At 43.4% G+C, this 23760-nt stretch overlaps 1 protein-coding gene across 5 annotated transcripts in view; it reads right to left on the bottom strand.

Moving 5' to 3' along the window:
• The window catches only part of ARHGAP10 (Rho GTPase activating protein 10), a 325463-nt gene that overhangs the window by 69621 nt on the left and 232082 nt on the right, over positions 1-23760 (bottom strand). For all 5 annotated transcript variants that reach the window (XR_007476997.1, XM_033402919.2, XM_004263621.4 and 2 more), the window contains one exon: positions 22817-22976. Coding sequence is in view for 4 of the 5 variants with exons in the window: in XM_033402919.2 (XP_033258810.1) it covers positions 22817-22976 (160 nt within the window). In the remaining variant the exon portion in view is untranslated. The remainder of the gene's footprint in view (positions 1-22816; positions 22977-23760) is intronic.

The raw sequence follows: 23760 nt of genomic DNA, 5'->3' as shown, positions 1-23760 counted from the left end.
AGCACACTCCTCTGGAAGGCAACAGGGAAAGGGACTCACTAAACCAAAACTCATTTTCACCAAAATAGTGGGATACCACATAACACCACAAAACAGACCTCTCCAGAGCTGAATGGTTTCCAACAACCTCTGTTGAATTACACTCCTCATTCTCCAGCCCAGGAATCTGGACACGGCCCAGCAGGCCCGATCAGCCTCACGGGGTCTGCCTAATGGCTGGACACGCTGGGACATGAATGGGCCCTAAGTCTGAAACCCCAGTTTTGGTTGTCAGTGGGGTTCCTCAGTTTGGTCCAGTGGTGTCTGGGATGATGCCTGGGATGGGCAGGTTGGAGCAGCTGGGGCTGGCTGGGCATCTCCACCTCTCTGCTATGCAGCCTCTGCCCATGGTGAGCCAGGGCCTCCTCACAGCTTGCCATTCTCAGGATGGCTGGACTTCCTCCATGGCGGCTGGCTTCCCCAAGAAGCAGTATGCAAGAGGAAGGAAGGGGTCAGTCTCTTCAAGCCACAGCTCTGAGTCACTTCTGCCGTAGTCTAATGATCAAAGCAATCTCAGGGTCCATCAAGATTTAAGAGAAGGAGACACTGATTCTCCAATCTCGATGGGAGAAGTGAGAATTTGTGGCCCTCTTTGACAGGCCACAAAGAGACACATTTATTTCCTTTTTCATCTGGTATCATGTGCAGAATCAGCTATGATATGAGGAATATAACCGTCCCAAAGTAACTTCAAGATATAATCGCTTCACAATAAATATAACGTGTTAAATAGATCATAAATACCACTATATCTCCCAGGACTGCTTCAAGTCTTTGTCATCTGAGGACAAGATGGCCACACAGGGGCTTCATTTATTACAAAGGAAAGACATGGAAGAATGGAAGGAACTCAAAAAAGGTCCAGACGCATTTTTAATGTTTCTTCAAACTGAAACCGGATCTCTCCAGCAATTTCCAGCTTTATCCAATATATAGTCAAACTGACAGATATTTTTACACTGAGATACAGAACTAGTGTGTTTATTTTGTAATATAAATTTAAGTGTGTGGTAGTTGGCTTATTATTTTTTAAGTCTAAAAAGAAAACTACAAATGAGCCATCATCTCCCCACCCTGCTAACACTGTTGATGACGATACTGACACACAAAGAATACTGGAAAAATACTAAGTCCCCTCCTCCCCACCAAGGTAATCGTTGTGTCAGCAGTTTTTCTATTTTTTTAGACTTTTTTGCTAAGAAAACTTTAAAAGTTACCTATGCATATGCCTGCATGCATATATAATTTCTATTTATGTATTTTAACACACAAAGGATCACCATAGAGATATGGTGCATCACTTCAATTATTTTTTAATATTTTTGGCCATGCCATGGGGCATGTGGGACCTTAGTTCCCCGGCCAGGGATCGAACTCACGTCCCCTGCATTGGAAGTGTGGAGTCTTAACCACCAGACCGCCAATTTTGAATTATCCATTCAACTATTAACTGAATGCCTACTATGGGACATGCAACATTCTAGACATTGGAAATAAATGAACAAATGCAAAGGCCCTAGGGTAGAAATGTACCCTGCATGTTCCAGGAATACCAAAGAGGCCAGGATGACTGGAGTGCAGTGCATGAGGGTATGAAAGGGAAACTGGATCAGTAAATAGCAAGTGATTTTTTAATTTAATTCACAGTGAGACAGGATGCCAGTGTCTTGGAGATCATTCAATTTCAGTGTATTCATTTACTATTGCTGTGTAACAAATGACCACAAACTCACAGGCTGAAAACAATATATTTACTATTATTGTGTTTTCTAATTCTTGTTATATATAACAAAGCTTTCAATTATCTCAAAGTTTCCAGGTGTCAAGAGCCCAGACACATCTTAACTGGAGCCTCTGCTCAAGTCCTCAGCTCACAAGGCTGTTATCAAGGTGTCCGCGAGCCTGCGTTAGAGAGGCTCCACTAGGGATGAATCTGCTTCCAAGCTCATTTAGGTCACTGGCAGAATTCATTTCCTTGCAGTTGGAGGACTGAAGTCCTGACTTCTTGCTGACAACGGGCTGGGGGTCACCTGCAGCTTCCTGCCATGTGGCCCTCTCCGAAAGCAGTTCACAGCATGGCTATTTGCTTCTTTCAGGCCAGCGGAGGAATCTCTCCCCAGTCTGCTCCAATGGAGTCTTACATAACCAAACAATCTTGGGAAAGAATCCCATCACCTTGGGTCCTACTGGTTAGAATCAAGGAGGTCCCACCTGTGCTCAAGGGCCTGGATGATTGAGTCACCTTAGAGTGTCCACCACAACCAGTATCAGTATTTACATATCTACCTCGTTCTTTTAATGGGCTACCATATGTTTCCTCTTATGGTCATCACATAATTTATTTAACCTTCTTCCTGCCACTGAAGGCTATGTTTCTATTTTTTTACTGAGAGACACACGTGGCAGTAAACATCTTCTACATTTTTGCAAAATTTTGAGAATATTGGAATTTAAAAAAAAATTTGTGTGTGCGTGTGTGTGTGTCTGTTTTGTTTTGTTGGCTGCACCACACAGCATGCGGGATCCTAATTCCCTGACCAGGGATCGAACCCGTGCCCCCTGCAGTGGAAGTGCAGTCTTAACCCCTGGACCGCCGGGGAAGTTCCTGTAGAGTATTTTGTAGCAGAGAGGTTACCTTCACAGCAGGAGTTCATTTTGATCTTTGCCGCATGCTGCCAAACCATCTCAGAAAGGCTGAATGAACTCACACTCTCATCAGCCACATATAAGACAACTTATTTCCTCTCACGTTTCTTAGCGGAACTTTACAATTTTCATCAAGTAGGTGTTCTTCACCTCTTGATTTAGGCTTACACTTGGGTAGTGTATCTTTTCAAATGACGCCAATAATACGGCCTATTCTCCCACTGTATTTTCTGATTCTTGTAATATAAGGAAGCTATCGATTTGGGTAACTACGTTTAGTCCTTTGTCACGATGAATCATTTTAGTATACCTAAGAGTGCTTCAATCTGTTCTCTTGGGCTATCCATGTACACAATCCAATCTGTAAATAATGCAACATTTTCCCCTTCCAGTTTTCACACCACCTTTTTTTTTTCCCCTCTCTTTTCTTGTTTAGTAATCCTAGGACAATAGTTAATCAGTAACAAGTCAGAACTTCAACATCTAAAGCATTTCAATAATTAAACAAAAATACTACCTTAAGGGTTAAAATACACATTTTAAATCACTTTAAGGAAGTATCCACAATTTCTGCTTTGTTATTTTATTAGGAATTATGTAAATTTTGTCAAGTGCTTTTAGGCATCTGCTGAAAGATTTTCTCCTTTGACTTAGTAATACGGTATTATATTAATGTATCTCCTAATACTGAGCTGCCCTTGTATTTCAGGGATGAACTCAGCTTAGATTGAAATATTATACTCTTTAAAGTGCTGCTGTTATTTGCTAGTGTATTATTTAAGATCTCTGCATAAATATTCATAAGTAAAATTGATCTACAACTTTATCTTTGACAGGCTTTGTTACTGCCCTACTGGCGTCACAAAAATAATTTGAAGTTTTCCTTCGCTATGCTGTGGACCAGTTCAAATACCAACAGATTTAACTGTTTCTTCCAAGTTTAAATGCATTCACCTGTGACAATATCTAAGCCTGGTGCTTCCTAGGGAATAGATGGTAACTCTTTGAAAAATGTCTCAGTTTCTTTCATTATTAGTTCACTAATTTCATTCAGATTTTCAAAATTCTATACACCGTGCATCTGTGATCATTTCCACATTTGTTTCTATTTATATATGCAAGCCATCTCTCCCACCCTTTTTTTCTCGACTAACTTAGCCAATGGTTTATCTATTTTATGCTCCATAATCCCTCAAAAATGTAGGAGGTATTTATAAAAGCCATCTTTTTTTCTAATTAATTTCATTTTTTATATTTATTATTTTCTTCAAATTTAGGGGGAGGTGGGTGAGTGGAAGCTTATTTCATTCTTTCTGTCTTAGTTATTTAAGGTTATAAATTTCCCTCAGAACATAATTTTTGCCCTATCCTCCAAGTTTTAATGTGCTGTTTTCATAGTATTTTTCTAGGTATTGGACAATTTTTTTTAATTTCTATTTTGATCCACAAATCATGAAAGTTTTTAAATTTCCAAATGACCAGAGACATTTTTTTTTGCTTCTATAGTTATTACTGTTAAATTACTGTTAAATTAAATTAAATTAATATTACTGTTAAATTACTGTTAAAATTTTTCTGGATTTAGAGTGATATGGATCAGAAAAAGTGGTCTGCATTTTTTTTCTGCCTTCTGAAATGTCCGATTTTTCGTTGTGGCCAAAAGGAGACACTCAAGACTAATAAACACTGCTTTATTATTTTTCAAGTTGCTGTATAAGAATATGAGGCAACCAGATGTGTCCTCCCAGTGGAATTTTGATTTTTCCTCAAAAGTCCAATAACGAAACCACACTCTGTCTCTATATGAATAATTCTGAATGACTTAAAATTCAGAATTGATGTTTCCTGCAATTCAGTGAATACTTTGATCAGATTAAGGTCTCACTTTGATTCAGAAAAAAAAACTCTTATTTTTATCATTAAAATTATTTGTATCTATGTACTTGGTTCTGTATCCCCGGGATCCTTCTTGCACTGGGTTATCTTCACCCTCCATGTCTCCTGTTTTCTCAGACTTCTTCCATCTGTCTCTCTCCTTTCATTGAATGGGACTGTTTCATTGATGATGATCACTTGTTTCTTTTTTGATTCTATTCATTTCCATTTTTAATTTGTTCATTTGTTTGGAAACGTCATTGGAGGTATCAGCCTGTTTTCTTAGCCCAGCATGCACCTTTAAAAAAAATTCTCATCACTTTATTTCTGAACTCCCATTTTACTGAATAGTTAGTTCTCCCAGAGAGATAAATTTTAGTAAGTTCACTTCTCCTCTTCCTTAGATCAGTATTTCTTCTGAAATAGATTCTTCATCTACAGTTTACATTTTTTCCCCTTCTGCTGCAATATATTCACATAGACTCCACACTGGACATTTTGGGTTGATTTCAATTATACTGTTTTAAATGGGCAGCTTTGCGAACACTCTCTATTCACACCACTACACTTCGGGTGACATCTCCTTGAATCTCTTCCCATGTTTTGGATGTCTGTTTCCTTTTTCCGTGCACTACAGTTTTGCCTGCCCAGGGTTCTGCAGCCTGAGAGAATAGCAGATTCATCTGCTAGGGTTGCCACAGCTGAATGCCACAGCTGAATACCACAGCTAGGTGGCTTGAACCACAGAAATCTATTTCTCACAGTTCTGGAGGCTGGAAGCCCAAGACCAAGGTGCCGGCAGGGCTGGTTTCTTCCGAGACCTGTCTCCTTCTCACTATGTCCTCACGTGGCCTTTCCTCTGCACATGCACATCCTGGGTGTGTCTTCCTCTTCTTATGAGGACAGCAGCCCTATTAGATTAGGGCCCCATCCTTTTGACATCCTTTAACGTAAATTACCTCCTTAAAGACCTCTCTCCAAATAGAGTCACACTGGAGGCTAGCGCTTCGACATATGAATTTTGAGACGATACAAATCCATCCCTAACCAATGGTTATGGGGAGAACAAGGACTCAGCCAGGGCCTGTATGCAGTATAGTCTCTGACCTCATCTCTGCGGTTTTGCCAAAACGCCCGTATCTGTGTTCACTCCCCCTGCCTGGGCTACACACGATTCCTGCAGAGGGCCTGGCCCTTCAGCCCCCACCAGGAGCATCAGTCTTAGGTGGCCAGTTTATCAAACACTTCCTCATCATTATCCAGGCAGAAGATGGACCACATACGAGAGGATGACTTCTAGCTGCTCATGCTGAAAGTTATCAGGGTGGCAAACGACACTCCTCTCCTACTCTCAGCGTTCATTTCCCCTGTCTTCTTCTTTTGCAGAAGCTCTTTTCATCTTGAAGTCTTCTTTCTGACTTTCTGTTTACTGCTGAAGATCACTGACCCTGGAGTGTCTCGGAGACAGAGTGTGATCTGTCATGCCCCACCTACTCTGGCAGAATTGCTGGGTGGCCAGGAGGAGCTTCAACCTCTGTGGAAATTGCACATCTTTACCTGAAGCTGCCTAGACCGTCTCCCTCCACCTCCCTCCACGAGGAGGTGTCTGGGGATTGCATGTGCGGCTGCCCCATACCGCGTCTGTGGAAGGTCAAGTTAGGCGTAAAACAGAGATGGCCCAGGCCAATTTTTGGAAAACTCCATTTGGTGGTCTCTAGGCCTTTTCCTCCATTTGGCTGATACCAAAGGGTTTTCTCCCTTTTTTAACCTATTTTTGGTTTATATTGCAATATTTTGAGATCTGTCTTTACTCTTAAAGATCTGCCTTTACCTTTATGCCATCAGAAAGCGTGTGTCTGAGATAATAAATGGACGATAAATAATACTGGTAAATACATAAGTACTTACCAGTAAAAAGTCAATAAGTAAAAAGTAATAAACCATAAGTAAAAAGTAATAAACCATCACACGTGGAAAACTATAACTTGATAAACTTCACTTCCCCCACTCTGCATATTGTATTAATGGGCCACATGTTTTTATTACATTATTTCAATACCACCCAAGTTAATTTCACCTAGAGCAGGGCTTCCTTAACTGAGGTCTCTTCAGTGTTAGGATATGCCCTAAAGTCATACGCAAATGGCATATATGCATTTGGATTTTTTCAGAAAGTGGGATGTTACCTTTCAAATTCTCAAATTCAAAGGGGTACAAAGCATAAAAACTGGTTCAGAATCGCTGACCTAGAGTAATGAACAGGAAAGCTGCCAAGAATGGAGAACTATAAACAATTTACGATAGGTTGGATTCATCTGAATAATAAAATCAAAAGAATTTTAAGTTACATGGAATTGGGCTAAAGCCACAGCAGACTTCCAAAAAAGTTCAACTGTGGATGTGTTTGTGGCCCTGGGCATTGTAGGAAACAATCCTGCAGGAACCATGGAATAAAATGATTATACACATGAAACAATTAGCACTCCAAGGACCTTTCTACATCAATCTGTCCATAAGTACAGCGGACTCTGAGCTTATTAGCACATTAATCACAAATGACTTAACACCTTCAGTAAATTTTGAAAATGATGACTAATCCTCTTAGTGGTCATTTCCCTCATTTCCACCTAAAGAGAAATGACATTCCACCTAAAGAGAAATGACATTCCACCTAAAGAGAAATGACATTCCACCTAAAGAGAAACCAAGCATTTGAAGCCTTCCCTGGAGAAAGAATGTCTCCACTTTTACTTACTGCTGAGGTAGGGGGAAAAAAAAATTACCTTAAAAAAAAGAAAAAAAAGGGCTTCCCTGGTGGCGCAGTGGTTGAGAGTCCACCTGCCGATGCAGGGGACACGGATTCGTGCCCCGGTCCAGGAAGATCCCGCATGCCGCGGAGCGGCTGGGCCCGTGAGCCATGGCCGCTGAGCCTGCGCATCCGGAGCCTGTGCTCCGCAACGGGAGAGGCCACAACAGTGAGAGGCCCACGTACCGCAAAAGAAAAAAAAAAAAAGCACAGCCTATAAATAAATTCCATTTTCAATACACACAAAAAAAGCAAAGTTGATTCAGCAACAAACAAAAGGGAACAGGAGGTAGATATAGAGAATAATAATATACTTGAGATTACGATCCAGATTTTGAGTGAGTTTCTGATGTGCACTGTTTCTTTCTATGAACATAACACAGAATTACTATCATTTACAAAGGATTATAAATCTTCCTCCAAACCTATTAATTCAACCACTTTAGAGGTTTGGTTTGGCACCATCTACAGTCTGTAGCCCATGTGCACTTTTGGTAATTAAGAATAAGGAATAATGATGACAAACAACACACCAGCTGTGCAGTGATGAATAAGAACTTTCTCATGCACACAACCAGGCGCTGGCATGTGTGGCTCAAGCGACTATAGAATGCTCATGACTTTATGAAATCAAATACAGAGATTTCCTTTATGACTCCCACACATTCCAACAGAGACATACATAAGCACTTTTGTTCAATTTAAATTTAGAGCTATCCATGCAGTAATATTGACTGAAACACTATGCACCATTTAAGCTCAAAAAGAAAAAAAAAATATGGCCTTGTTTTTCTTGGGATGGTTAGAGGGACCACAAGGAATTTTCTTACTGTGTGGCTTCATGGCCTGGAATCCTTCTTGGAATGAGGCAGGCTATAAATGAATAAAGCAAGCTGTGTGACCTTGGGTTGGTTAATATCAACTCCCCAAGCTTCAGTTTCTTGCCTGAATCTGTAAACTGCAGACAAACCCATGCTTCCTACCCTCTCGGCATTAGCTGGTCGACTCCTGGTCTGAACTAGAGCTAGCCAGTCTGGAGCACCAGGGCTCAGGAAGCCCTTAGAGCCGAGCCTCTTCCGAACATTCTAGTCTGCTAAGGAAAAGGAACCTTGCATTTCATAATTATACCCACCCTATCCCCTGCAGGCCTCGCTCACTGCTGCGAATGGAAGGGGTAAACATCTTCTGAAGAAACAACTAAGGTGATTCACCAAGGGATGCCTAGTACATGAAGTCTTTCCAGTGCAGAAATGGTCTTAACCTGGCTTTGGACAAAGAAAGCGACTAGCTTCTCAGAGGTCCAAACTCAAACACATTATCTTGAGGCCAGGGAACTAGACTTCGGCTGTGTCAGAGTTAGTTGCACTGTTGTCTTTCTCGCTAAATGCTGGACTTCTGGAAAGCAAGACCTGCTTTTTTTTTTAAATCTTTTGTCCCTGTCCATATACTACAAGGCAAGGAGCAGCTTTTAAAAAGTTTGTTGAACGAATAATGAACTGTGTAAAAGAAATGATGCCAACACCAAATATCAGATCACTTAACTTTTATCATCCATCATTTCAGACATATATATACAAGTAAAAATAATACTTTAATGAACTCCTATGTCCACATCACCTACCTACATCAGTCCCTAACCGATGACCAACTTTAGTTCATCCACATCACCCAGATTATTTTGAAGCAGATTCCAGACTATGTACTGTATATACATATCTTTATGAAGCTTTAGGTGATTAGGTTTTACTCTACTCTAGAATTCCAGATACTTGTATGTTAGCGTAACAACAAACAAACACTTCTGCATCAAGATCAACAGAATTCACCACTACCTGGTCAGGAGAGGGCTGAAGTAAAAAATCAACCCTCCCCCTAAATCGCTCTGGATTAGGGGGTACTGTTAGTATGGATATCATTAAGCTATCTGCCCCCCCCCAAAAAAAAAGGCGAGTTAGGTAATAATTTTTCAAATATCTGCATGAAAAGAAATAATGACCTTGAGAAAGCTCGTGGGAGGAGGAAGACTGTTAATACTCGATGGAAAGCTCACCTAAGGAATACGGACTAAAGGCTGCAGGGACTTCTTCAAATTTTCTAACAAAAAGGTTTTCTGAAGAAAATTCCAGAAGATTAAACGGAAGAAGGAGCAGATCTGAGGAGTGTTGGTGTCATCCAGATACCACGATGCCCAAGCTGAGACAAGGAGGTGGGTTTTGACCAGATGCAAAAGGGAGGGGGCAGGACAGACACGATAGCACCTTGATCCTTGAGACAACACGGGGCCCCAAAGACAGCACTCAACAGAGCTTAAGGGTGAAAACAGAAACAAAGCTAACCAAACTGATTGCTGCCCTTTGGGGTCACCCTTATGGAGAAATCAACCAAGTGGGAAGTTAAAACAAGGAAGGCTTTTGAGGGACGTTTCATACGGTGCCAAATTAATCCAGTGACATAAGGCGGCATGGCTTGAAATTGACTTAACCTGTACGGACCACTTCGTTCTCGATTCCCACGCGCCTCGGCAAAACTCACCCCGCACTTTTCAACAGTGCTGACGATGGGCACTTCCCTGCTAGAATAAGGAAGGTGCTTCCAAAGCAGAAGAGGAAGGGCTCTGAATCCCAACGACAGAGAACATCCTTGCAGGAGAAATAGGAACTCACCCTCGCTGCTGCCCTTCAAGCTCCTCACCGTGGCAGGTAAAAGATGCCCGGTGTACAGAAAAGAGGAAACGGGGCAGGCCTAGGAAGGCCATCCTTAGAAAACCCCGCTTGCAAAGCTGGTCCCTGGCTGACGTCTGGCAACTTGGCGGATCAACAGTTCTCTAAACTGAAATGAAACATTCCCAAAATGCTTAGGAGGGCCCACTGTGCCTCAACCGTCTCCACATAAATGTGCACGCGCTGGTGTGATGCGGAACACCGGCTTTCCTTCTGGGAGTCTGGATTTCAGTACCCGCTCAGCAAAGGACGACGACATGACTATCTCCCGACAGGCACTGAGTCTCTAAGGCGCTTCCCTGAACAGACACGTTATACGCTTGTGGCTGCGTTTTCGGTGCTGGGGGAAGAGTCCGCTGTGTGTGACCCCTCTGAGGAGGTGAGAGCATAAGGAAAATTCCAGTGACTCCTCCAGACCCCAGCTGTGTCGTCATCTTCTCCTTGGCATGTCCTCACTACATCACGGTGATAAACCTAAGCTGTGAGTACAACCACACGCTGAGTCCCATGAGTCCTTCCAGCAAATCCCGGGACACGGGAGTGGTCTTGAGGACCCCGGACACACCCAAGGAGGCAGGCACTAGACTTAATGGGAAGACCTCGATTTGGAGGACCCTCAGTGGCAGCCTGCTTCATCAAGCAGTCACTGTACCCACTCTGACTTTTAGCTCCAGTGGAAATCGGAGGATGAATGGAAGTCTAGGAGAAAGAGAACAGTTACGCCCCAGGGTCCATGAGCTAAGACCGTCAACCCTTCGTTTAGCCATTCTAAAGGCAGTTGGGTAGGACGTCTGCCTAATATTGATTAGGCAGTTGAATATTCGTTAACCAGTTGCACAGGACGTCAGTGTTTGCTATACTAAAGACGCAGGAGCTGAGACACTAGCACGTGGTCAATTATCACTGACTAAATGCAGCAGTGGGGTTTCAAAACTGGTTAACTTCAGGGACATGTGAAAGAGTTCAAATGAGATAACGAGGCTGCTGTAGGAAGACCTGACCTGGACAGAGGGGCCTTCTTCAATCTGCCCCCGAGCTGATTTCCACCCTCTGCCCCCTGTGGCAGAAGTCTGAACACCAGCACATCTCAAAATGATACAAAGGGGCTGCCTTTTGCTATTTAAGCACAATGCCTTTCAGTGGGGACTCCTACTGTCTATGGCCCAGACAAGCAATCAATACTTCCATGAAAGGTTTCCTGGGTGGCTGGTCCCAAGTGGGGAACACAGGAAACAAAGTATGCATCCTCTGGGGTGAAGTGAGAGAGTGGCGCTGACATATATACACTACCAAATGTAAAATAGATAGCTAGTGGGAACCTACTGCAAAGCACAGGGAGAGCAGCTCGGTGCTTTGTGACCACCTAGAGGGTGGGGTGGGATAGGGAGAGGATATGGGGATATATGGATACATAGAGTTGACTCACTTTGTTATACAGCAGAAACTAACACAACACTGTAAAGCAATTACACTCCAATAAAGATATTAAAAAGAATAAATAAAGTATGAATCCTTACCTGACCCCCGCCCAGCTCCTGAGCAGAAGTGTGGAAAATAAGTCACCAGCAAAAGGCAAGAAAAGTCGAGCCTGAAGAAATGCTCTGGACCTTAACTCCTCATGGATTATCCTGCAGCTCTTGGTTTCCCTGTGGTTCTAGGTTCTTGACCTGGGAGTCCCCAAAATTCCTAAAGTTGTATATATATTTTTTGTGTATATATACTATACTGCTTTCTGGGAACAGGACCCAAAGTTTTCTTTAAATTTTCAAAGTGGGTCTTAATGTAGTAAGGCTTCGAAACTACTGCTCTTGATAGAGGAAAAGGATGTTGGATGCGTGAGTGGACTTTAAAATGTCAACTGACTGACTGAACAGCAGACCAGAGGACCGTCCTGCCGGGAGATGTATAAGAACACAGTGGGGGGTACAATACTGGAGACCAAGCATTAGGAAAACAATTACCTGGCCAATAAAGAAATGATATGAGAATTGAGAAGAAAGCCATTTCCGGTTTCAACCTCGGTCCAAGAGGAGAAAACTGAAGAAGAAAGTTAAAGAAGGTCTAATCATATAGTTATGGGAACCGACCAACAAGTTAAGATTTGGGTGACCTCAAAGTACCAGTTTCTACCTAAAACTGCATCGACCAGACCCACTTGCTCTGTTTTCATAAGGACTGGGTGCAAGGAGCAGCTGACCTCAAGGACATACAGGGGCTACGTGAAGTCACCGAAACATAAACTGAGCCAAAATCAAAGCTAATGAATAAACTATCTGTGAATTTATCAAACTGGCCAGAACCCTGCACTGTGTATTTTCTCACACTCTCCAAAGACGACTTGGTTGCAACCAAAATGTTACCAAGCTGACATAATTAAACAGGGATTTATTAAAAGGAGTAGCAGAAAGCAGAAAGAGCTGGAACTCAACACTTGCCTGAATTAGGAGCTTGAGGCCATCAAGAGTCAACCAACAAGTCTCCGCTTCTCGCCTCCGCATCCCTCTTGGGATCAGCTTCCCGATCCTTCCCAGAGCACTGCCTTCCTCCACTTGGTACTGGACTCATCCCAGGGGTTCTTCAGCCCCAAGCTCAAAAGCCACCTCACAGTAACGGGCTGCGTTTCCCCACATCCCAACTCCAAATCTCTAGAAGACAGAATCTCACTCAGCCCAGATTCCAGCGTGTCTGCTCTTCTGCATCCAGCTGGCCTAAATCAGCAGACCTAAGTAAGAGGAGCACAACGTCACACGAACGTGCTGGAGGGGTCGACCTCCACAGCAAGCCGCTGGGGGCTGGGCTGTCCGCTAGGACATATCTGTACTAAATGACTTACAGGACACTACAGATGAGGGGAGACAGTCTAGAAAAATGCCCTTTTCCCAGCCCTGTCTACAAAGCAGCAGGAGATCTTTCCAGGAGAAAGAAGGAGAAAAAAATACCTTGTCTCTGCAAGGATCCTAGTCTGATGCAAATGGCTATGTTATCATGGTATAGGCTTCAACAATACACATACTATATGATACAAACTTATCATTTTTAATTCTAAAGGTTTTGCTAAAAACATGTAGCTTATTCTCAATCCTCTGGTTTATAGTTTTGAAAAATCAGTTCTTTACATATTATTGAACTGATAACTCCATATTTATGTTTTCCCACTTATACTATTCGGTGTAATTTTAGATATCTGAAAATATATGTGAGACATCAAAATACTGTTTTTAGTGATGTAGTTCAATCTACATATATTCCAGATCTGCCGTTCCTGAGCATCAGAATATTGCAGCCCTGCCCATTAGGCAGTGACCCTGAACACAAAGCCTTCCACTGAAAGCCATTTAGAATGGAAGGAGCAGCAGTAGAGTGGAAGGCTTGACAGCTCCAACCTCTGAGCCAGACAGTCCTGGGTTCCAATCCCAGCGTCGCCATTTCCCAGCTGCGTGACCGTGGGCGAATTTCACCCTAAGCCCCATTTTCCAAATTGTAAAATAAGGATGATAATGTCTACCTGAGACGTTAGACGTATAGAGTCGCTGAGCTGGTACTAAACGAGATCCTGATGTAGAATACGGTATGAGCACTTGATAAGTATCAGGCAGACTGCTATCCTATTTTTTTAATTTTTATTTTGCGGTACGCGGGCCTCTCACTGTTGTGGCCTCTCCCGTTGCGGAGCACAGGCTCCGGACGCGCAGGCTCAGCGGCCATGGCTCACGGGCCCAGCCGCTCCGCGGCATGTGGGATCTTCCCGGACCGGGGCACCAACCCGCGTCCCCTGCATTGGCAGGCGGACTCTCAACCACTGTGCCACCAGGGAAGCCCTTTTATCCTATATTAATGATGCTGATGGTGATGAAGACGAGGAGGGTCACCAGGGCTTAGCTAGAGCTTTCATCAATGGTGAGGCTGAGAGGCCTTGACCCCGCCTGCCGAGCCTAGAAAGAATGCATCTCAGAAGTGGGCTGTATGTCACAGGGAAGCCACCTGAGCGGCGGGAAGAAGGCCAGGTGAGAGGAGTTTGCTTTCCCGTCCTCACCCACTGGGTGTAACAGTCATTTACATAACAATCATCCTGGTTCTCTCAAAATACAAACAAGTCAGCGCTGAAAAGAAATGAGCTACCAAGCCGTGAAAAGATGTGGGGGAACCTTAGATGCACAGTACTCAGTGAGAGAAGCCAATCTGAAAAGGCTCACACTGTATGAGTCCAACTATATGACACCTGGAAAAGGCAACACTGTCAAGACAGTAAAAAGATCAGTGATGGATGGGCTTCCCTGGTGGCGCAGTGGTTGAGAGTCCACCTGCTGATGCAGGGGACACGGGTTCATGCCCCAGTCCGGGACGATCCCACATGCTGCGGAGCGGCTGGGCCAGTGAGCCATGGCTGCTGAGCCTGTGCGTCTGGAGCCTGTGCTCCGCAATGGGAGAGGCCACAACAGTGAGAGGCCCACGTACCGCAAAAAAAAAAAAAGAAAGGTCAGTGGTGGCCAGGCTGGCGGGTGGGGAGGGCATGGGTGGGAGGAGATGAACAGACTGAGCACAGGATTTTCAGAACCATGAAAACACACTGATGATCGTGATGAATACATGTCATAACGCATTTGGCCTAACCCAAGAAGGTACAACACCAAGAGCGAACCCTAAGTAAACTCTGGTGATAATGACGTGCCAGGGTGGGTCCCTTGGCTGTAACAAATGGAGGAGGCTCTGCACGCATGGGGGCGGAGGGGGTGGTACTGGAACTCTCCGTACCTTCCTCTCAATTCTGTTATAAATCTAAAACGGTTCTAAAAAATACAAAGTCTTTTGAAAAACACAAATAAGTCATTACAGTTGTTTCATATGAAATGTGCATATTTACACACACATTATCGGACAGCTACAGTGTAGATGTCAGGAGTAGGCTTTGGAGGCAGACAGACGCAGTTCAAACCCCAGCCTGGCCACTTGAGCAATTCACTGAGCCTCGTTTTCCTCATCTGTAAAACAGCTCACCTCATCCTCAACACAGGTCTCTGCTGGATAGGTACTTCAGCTTTTCCTCTTTCACAGGTGAGGAATCTGATGATGAGGTTAAGTGGGGGGCCCGGGTCACCAAAGTCACACAACTTGGTGGAGCTGAGATTCCAACCCAAGGAACTCTCCTTTCGAGCTGGCTCTGCTACATTCTGTGATACTGTCAGCAGATTATTTCAATAAAATGTCACACGAGGAGCGGAGCCTAGGTACCAGCACATAATCATCCTCTGCTGGCTGAGATTATTACTGTTCTCAACTTTGTCTTGAGAGATACGGAAGAGACAGCTCTGAAAGCTGGTTTCTTTATTTTACAAAGAAAAGTTAAAAGGGGGCGCTTTGTCCATGCAAAAGCCAAGCCCATAAGCACCCTACACTCTGCTGTCCCCTAAGGAAAGTCAAGGTTGCTTCTCTAGGGCCCACCCACACACACCACGCCACGCCCACTCCTCACGCTTACATCCTTATTTTCCCTTCCAAGGATTCTGGGTATTGCTGGGAATATAAACAACATAAAATTGTTTCCTCCTCACCATTCTGAATTCTACCAGCACTGATTCAGTGTCAAGTGCCAAGCGCTGAGACAAGCTCGGAGGACCTGTCTTTGCAGCTCTGCGTCTCCAAGGTCACTGGCCGAGACTTTCAGAGTGGGCCAGACCTCAGCCATCTGCCAGCTTTCCTCCAACTCCTCAGACCCATCTCTACTAGGAACACAGTCTCATTATTACAAATATTATGGAGTTCTGCCTTCTGTTGAATCAAAAACTCACCTCCCAGCAAGTTCCACTCACTTGGACCAAGTATGCTTTCTTAGACAACAGAGAATAAACCTCCCCGCCCCGCTTTCTACACCGTAGCTCTTCGATCTTCCTGAGCCAGTCCCAGTGCCTTGTCTCTGCTGGACAGGAAAATGTTACAGAATTTGCTTGCATCAAACCACTCTAGTCCCATGGGAAAATATTATCTACCATCTCCAGAGCTATAGCACAGCACACAGCAGAGACATCCCATGCCGGAGCTAAACGAGAAGAGCAGAAGACAATGTCATTATCATTTTCCAACTCTCCTTAAAGGAATGAGAAAGATCAAGCTTTCTGTGTTTTTAAAGCTTCTTTCTAAACACACCAGAAAATGCACAGCCCTGTTGAGAAAAAAAAAAAAAAAAGTAACAGTAAAGTACGTTTTCATGGCTGTGCCAAGGAGGACACTTATGAAAACTGCAAGGGGAAAAGAAAAAAAAAACAAAACCTTTGAAAATTTGTCAAATATTCTTGCTGCAGGATTTGACCTCTAGGCTGAGGGGTCATGACTCAGGCAGACACCAACTTTTAGAAACTTTGGAGTTTTATTGTTGTTGCTGGTGCTTAAGACATTTCTTTTCCTGTCGCAGGAAAACTGCTGCTGCCTAGCAACCCAGGGCCAGCAAAGCTCAATCAAGATGCAGTTCAGGCTGGATTCTTTTTTAAAAAGAATTCTTTTCCCCATTAAATGACAAGCACGCCCTAAGACTGGAAGGTTCCTCGCGCTCAGTGAAAAATGGTTTGCATGCTACTCACTTGGGCCTCACTGGCATTAAAGGATGACAGAGATCAACCCGCAGGAGAGAGCCAGGCTGGGTGTGGTTTCTGAAGCTTCAGGAATGGAGGAACGGGCTGCCCTGTACCCAGAAACAGACCACACGTGGACTGCAGGTGGGGCCTGAACAGGGAATCCATCCCACCATGAACCTGGGAGCAGAGGCACGTTCTTCTAGCTTTTGGCAAAGACAGGAGGATGCAGGTCAGAAAGTCAGTCCCAAGGTTAACAAAAGTGATGCACTGCACCACTGGATACCCTTGTCCATGTGCATGTAATTTAATATTCTGGGGATTACGCTGGACACCTGAGGGGAAATGTATACGTCCTTCTCACCTTTACTGTTTCTAGGCTCCTCTGTGACTGGAGGACACAGCCTATTCAAGAACTCTGCAACCTATGTTACAAAGATGCTTTGATAAAGCACAATCTACTGAAGAAACTCGTGAACAAGAACGTGGTCAGCCTTTTCCAACAAAGCGTCACCATCCCGAACGGCCTCCGTTTTCTCACCAGGAAAAACGAGACAGACTGACACAGAGCTCACTTCAAAGGTGAATATGCTTCTTTTAGCAAACTTATAGGAATCCTCACCAAGGAAAAGTTTTGTTTGTTTGTTTGTTTTTTGCGGTACGCGGGCCTCTCACTGTTGTGGCCTCTCCCGTTGCGGAGCACAGGCTCCGGACGCGCAGGCTCAGCGGCCATGGCTCACGGGCCCAGCCACTCCGCGGCATGTGGGATCTTCCCAGACCGGGGCACGAACCCGCGTCCCCTGCATCGGCAGGAGGACTCTCAACCACTGCGCCAACAGGGAAGTCCTGAAAAGTTTTATGTAAACAAACTCTTAGCACCTTGTGGTCCACAGAAACTGTACTACATAAAGGCTAATACTAGAAAAAAAACCCAAAAACTTCATAACCTACTGACCCTCAGAGAATCAGTGACCATGAAAGCAACCTATCACACTGAAAATCCAACGAAAATCCTTAACAAGATAAATATAACCTGGATTATAACTATATTATGGCATGTATTTTGTAAAGTGATTTGGTTAAGAGTAACATTATGTACCTTACTTTAAATTGGCAGTTTAAACATTAACAGAAAACAAGGCAGATATGAAAAGAGAACCACCCTGATATGTTTTTTTTTTTGATGATTTTCAAAGGCTCTTCTGAATCTTCAAGGGCCCCGAGGGACTGAGGCAGGGCAGAGAAAAGGCTGAGTCACATTATAAATATATTTTTTTTATGACATTAAAAATGTATAAAATAGCAGAATAGGCTCAAGTTAAACAGATCCTGTAACTCGACAGGGTTCTTTACACACCTGTTTAACGAAGTTCCTCTAAAGACAGCCCCCACCCCAGCTGTGAGCTAACAGGTGATCAGAATATGAGAATAATAAGCAAGCCGTGGACAACGCAGGTGTACACGTCCTCCGTCATCCTTCCTTTCCCCATCACGGCTGCTCTGACTTTTCCTCCCATCTGTTCTTCTGTCACATGGGAAAAACTGGAAGTAGATCCAGACTTATTATCATCCATTCCTGAACACTCACACGTTTAAGGCCTTACAAGTTGCTCTCAACAGACATCTCACTCTTGGAGAGAACACGCCTTCCACTAGTCCTCATACTTGCCCATCTCCTGACAGCAACTGGCATCACTGACAACACCCCTTGACCACCCTGACACTGAACTCGTCTGGGCTTCTTCTGGCTCCTCTTTTATCACTAAGAGTAAAATCTCATTATTTCTCAAAGATATTGTTCTTCTCCTCTCTGAGTAATGAAAGCTTTGGGGTCCAACAATCCTTAGTGCAAACCCAGGCATTGCCACTCACTAGCTGTGTGGCCGTGAGCATGGGATGTTTTACCCTTCGGTTTTTCTCATATGCATAAAGGGATAAGATATGTAATATGAATTCTGTACACATATAAGGATACCATTACATATATATACACAATGGGCATTACACACACACAGGTCATATGAGATAAACACCGTATATAACAGACGCACCACGGAATTCTTTCTCACATCTACCTCATGTCTTTACACCATATGGTACACTTTCTCCCACTAAATTCTCTCCCCAGGTTGAGCCCCACATCTCCAACTGTCTGCTGGGCTTATCTTGCTGGATATCCAGACAACAACTAAAATTCTGCATGTTATAAACGGAACTCACCTTCTGCCCCAAACCCATTTTTCCCCTCCTTCCATTAATAACACCAATATTCTCCCAGGATGGAATATTCAGCATCATTTATAACACCTTCTTCTGAGGTACAAATGCAGTGCCTGGACTGTGTCTATCCCACCTCACAAACTGATGCTCTCCACCTGTAACTCACCACTCTCACAACCATGCCATGCGACCTCTTACCTGGTCTTTTATTCCTCTACTTTCTGTTGCCAACCCTGCTGCCAGGTTAAGCATGAGAGGCTTAATTTTAAAAACCACCAGAGGCCCTGATACCTCTAAAATTAGATCCAAAGTCCTAAGGTGGCCGTCTGAAACTCCCCACACCTGGCCCAGATCTCCTTCCAATCTCATCTCGTACCGCTCGCCCCTGTGCCAACAGGAGCCTCGTGTTCCCAGAACACACACCTGCTCTGTTTCTCTGATGACATGATGCCCCACACCTGAAGTGTCCCCTTAAAACACCTCCACCTGTTCAAACTCCATTCTAAAACCTACTCAAATCACCTCTTCAGGAAACGTTCCAGATTCCCCACAGGTGGACATAAACCCTCCTTGGGAGTCTCGGCGGCTCTCTCTCTATCTGTGTGAGAGCACTTACTCTCCACCATTTCTTCTTTTCCCTACAGGACTGTCTTCACTTCTCCCAAATCTCACACCATGTCTGATTCAGAGCAGGCACTCATGACAGATGTACTGAATTAATCCGTAACAAGTACAGTCCGTCCTCCGTGGGTTCCCCATTAGCGGATGTAATCAACAGCAGATCGAAAATATTTGGAAAAAAAGGTTCCAGAAAGTTCCAAAAAAGCAGAACTTGCATTTGCTGCATGCTGGCAACTACTTACATAGCATTTACACTGTATCAGGTATTATAAGTAATCTAGAGATGACAAAGTATACGGGAGAATGTGCATAGGTTATATGTAAATACTCTGCCATTTTATATAAAGGACCTGAGCATCCGTGGATTTTGGTATCCGCAGGGGGTCCTGGAACCAATCCCCCCCCAGATACCGAGGGACAACTGTATACTTTAAGAACAAAACATATGCAGAACTCACACATTTCTGAGGCACAACCCCAATTTGAAAATCCTTGGGAATTTCACAGTACCCTTTCCACCTGGGAAATGCAATTTTCTGGTTTGCAAGGGAAGAAAGAACTTGATAATTTTTTTGGCCCGCGAACACTTCTTTTAAAACAACATCTTAATGTACTGAGTGGAAATGAAGCCAAAACATATGGATTAAGTTTCCTATAAAGTACATATGGATTTTATGAAAACAACAAAGAGGCTTGGATAAGATGTGATCTCCAAAGCAGATTAACCAAGGGTCTTTTTCTAACTCCGAAATTAATCTGGAGCGTTCTTGCTTTCATTATATGTTGAAAGTTTCCTTTTCTGACTTAGTGACTTTCCTAGTCAGAGTTACCATTTTTCACATTCCTAGGGAAGAAAAATAAGTAACTGAGGAAAAGAAAACATTTTCCTTCTACTGTCATTACCGCCCCCCCCCCAATTCCTTCTCCTTCATAGACACCACCTAGGCCGTTTCATTTCATTGCTAGTTTCCCCTCCTTTTTTTAATGATAATTTTGTTTCCTTCCTCACGAGACTATTCTTTTTAACGTTTGCTAGCCTTCCTCCCTCTCTCTTTTTCTCTTTGTTCTCAAACATTAAGAGGAGCCGTATCTCTCCCTCACTACATTCAAGTAAAACACCAGCTCCTTCGGGCGGTGCATGTGGATCAGTTGTCAGGGAAACGTATGGCTCAGCTGGGGCCAGACATCCCTACAAAGTGTTTCTACGCAATCACCCTTGTTAGCAGAAATACTCCTCCTCATAGCAGAGCCTGGACTCCAAAGTGAAGACCACTTGAGCACGAACAACGAGCTGGGAGTGAGAGTGACAGTGGACAAGGATGAAATTGAAGAGGTGAATAAAGGGGTAATAGGGATATTAAGTTCTCAAAAATGTTCACTAATCCAAGCTAACTGCCCCTACCCAGCCCCAAGCAACCCTCTGCTTCCAAAGCTAAACTCACACACTCAATGAAGAATCTGAAAGTCACTATCTCACCTCCTCTTGGTAGGAAACCTCAGGACTGCAATCAGTATTGGTTGTGCGTTCCCAGCACTATCTAGCCTGGCCACCGAAAGGGAGAGAGGGAGAACCGAAAGCCCTCTACTTCGTTCAATGAAGCTGCATCTCCGAGAGTGGGTCCAGTTCCATCTGCTGTTAACTATTATAATTGGCTCACCAATGCCACTTGGAATTCCTGTAAGATTGGCTAACAAGGTGAAAGCAGCCCTATCGATTTCCCAGCAGAAAAAACTCGTGTACTTATCTTCCCAGCTTCAAATAAGAGAAGGAAATAGGAAGCTATGGCATTAGATGGAGAACCTTTTATCCAAGAGCAAGACCCAGAACCAGTATTTTCACAAATAAATTGGATAAAAGTTCTCTTAATTGGGATTTAATCTAATGATAGTTGTGCTCCTAAACATTGCCTCGAAGCTTATAGTCTAATTATTTCTTTTTGTCAAAATGAATAGTAGCCATCGTGCCCTGAAGCTGTCTGGATACTTCCGTACACATTAATGACAGTTTGACGGGGCCATGAGAGGAGGCATAAATGCACCACTAGCTACCAAAAAACAAAACCAAAAACCCCACCAATGTCTGACACCCACAAAACAAGCTGCTTTTACCATACGGATAAAGCAAATCTCTAACCAGGTTTCAAGCCTAGCTTTTCAGAGGGAATCGATATTTGCACCAGCTAGAATTGCTCTAGCCAACAGCAAACACAACAAGAATCCAAGAAATGTTCTCGCAACACTTGTGCAAAAGGACTACACCTCTCTTCATCTGTCTCTTTCCCACTCCCCTGACGCCCAGAAATTTCATTGAATCCATTACTTCACCAAATAAATACTAACCAAGTGCCTAAGGAATACCAGGTATTGTTCTAGATGTGCAAAAAGATCTTTGCCCTCAAAGATCTAGAAGAAAGAAATAGATAACTAGAAAAATAAGTCAATTGCATAATATGTTAGACAGGGATGTGTGCTGTGGGACACTAGTCCCGAAACAGGGCTCAACCCCCTAGATCGTGACCCGCTTTCCATCAGGGACTGTAATGTTCATCTTCACCTCCCAGCACCTAATACATGCTTGGCATATAACGCAATCTCAATATTTTAGAAAATTTATAAACAATTAAAGTTGTTGACCAAGCATTTTAAGTTTTCCAATTCCCTATCTTAAAAGTGAGGAAAGGTATTAGCAAGGTCCTGATCTATATGAACAGAATAAAGGGGGGAAAAATATCTAAAAGTTCTTGAAGGAGTCTATTGTATTTTGAAAAATCATGTATTCCCTTGAATACAGAGAAACAAACAACAGGATATGTTACCTAAGATTCATTTTAAACCAGAGATTCTCAACCTGGAGGCCCCGGGTTTGAGGATGTTGTGAATCCCCTGAAATTTTTAGCACAATTGCAGGGAGAGGGACAGTTGTGTGTGTTTTTCTGGGGAGAGTGTGATACAGATTGACAAAAAATGTCTTCCCTGTGTTACAGTAAACAGAATTTCAGTGAGAAATCCAAGGATAGGAACAAAGGCAGCAAAAACCATAAACAGTCCACAATGACACTGCCAATATTCATCTGCATCTGGATTAAACCTTGCTTCCTTAAACCCGTGAGATAACAGAAGACCGGGTAAAGCTTCAGATTTGTGGAACTCCATCCAAAGACAGAAGCTCCATGAGGACTTCTCAGAACCAGGCTCCCCATCGTGATGATAAAATCATTAAATAGAAAGAGAGAGAAGGAAAATCTAAGAGGACAGTTGTACCTCACACAGGGACGAGCCCAAAACAGGAATTCCCTTCTGGAAAAAGAAAAAAAAAGCACTTTTACCTTTTCATGGTTTTCAATTAAAATTTCCACGACAATATTCTGAAACTTCAAATCCATGATGGCAGCAACAGTTTCTTCCTGTGGCCTCATCAGAGTTGGTCCAAACACCACTCCTAAATTTGCCACGGTCATGAGGTTCTGCTTGGAGTGATTTGAAACACTAATAAGATGAGGGGGGGAAGAAAGGTCTCTGGTTAAAAGAAGGGGCAATAACTGTGGCATGTAGAGTATTTTGCAACTCTGTATTTCCCTACAAACAAGGAGCCAGACTCAACTGTCCTCAGCGTCTGCCACTGAGATCACCGCATCTGCAAGGCCCCATGTGATGGGGTCCCTGCCTACCTTCCTACCTCCCTTTCTTTGATGCTCTGCTTAACCACAGCATCTTTCTTAATAATTCTATGTATATGCTAAGCTTGTGTCTCTGAACACCTTCATTTACTGTTCCTTTCTACTTAGAACATTGCTTCTTTCCCCAGGTCATTATACCCTCGCTTCCAGGCACTACTAGACCACATGGCACCTTTGTAAGAATCACCTTCACAAACACACAGAGCTTGATCAGAACACCCAACTCATCCCTCTCCCAGTACCACTGTGCAGTGAACAACCTGGACAACTGTTCTCAGCAGCCCTGCAACCTAATTCGGGTCTCAACTCAAAAGGTCTCATCCTCAGAAACAAAGTTCCATAACAACCCACTTTATAGTCCAAAACCCAACATATATTCTTTATCCCTCACTCTACTTGGTCTTTTTACCATTTATCACCTAAAATTATTTTATATTTTTATTTTTAATGTTTATTATCTTTTCCGTCTTAGAAAGAAGGGACTTCATGAAAGTAGGGACTTTGTCTATCTTGTTCAACTATGTATCTTTGTATCAGCTAGCACCTTAAGAAGGCATTCAACCAATATTTTCTGGCCAAATGAATGAACAGCT

The sequence above is a fragment of the Orcinus orca genome, chromosome 4, assembly GCF_937001465.1.
Source record: "Orcinus orca chromosome 4, mOrcOrc1.1, whole genome shotgun sequence".
Lineage (NCBI taxonomy): Eukaryota > Metazoa > Chordata > Mammalia > Artiodactyla > Delphinidae > Orcinus > Orcinus orca.
This window is presented reverse-complemented; position numbering and strand designations above follow the sequence as displayed.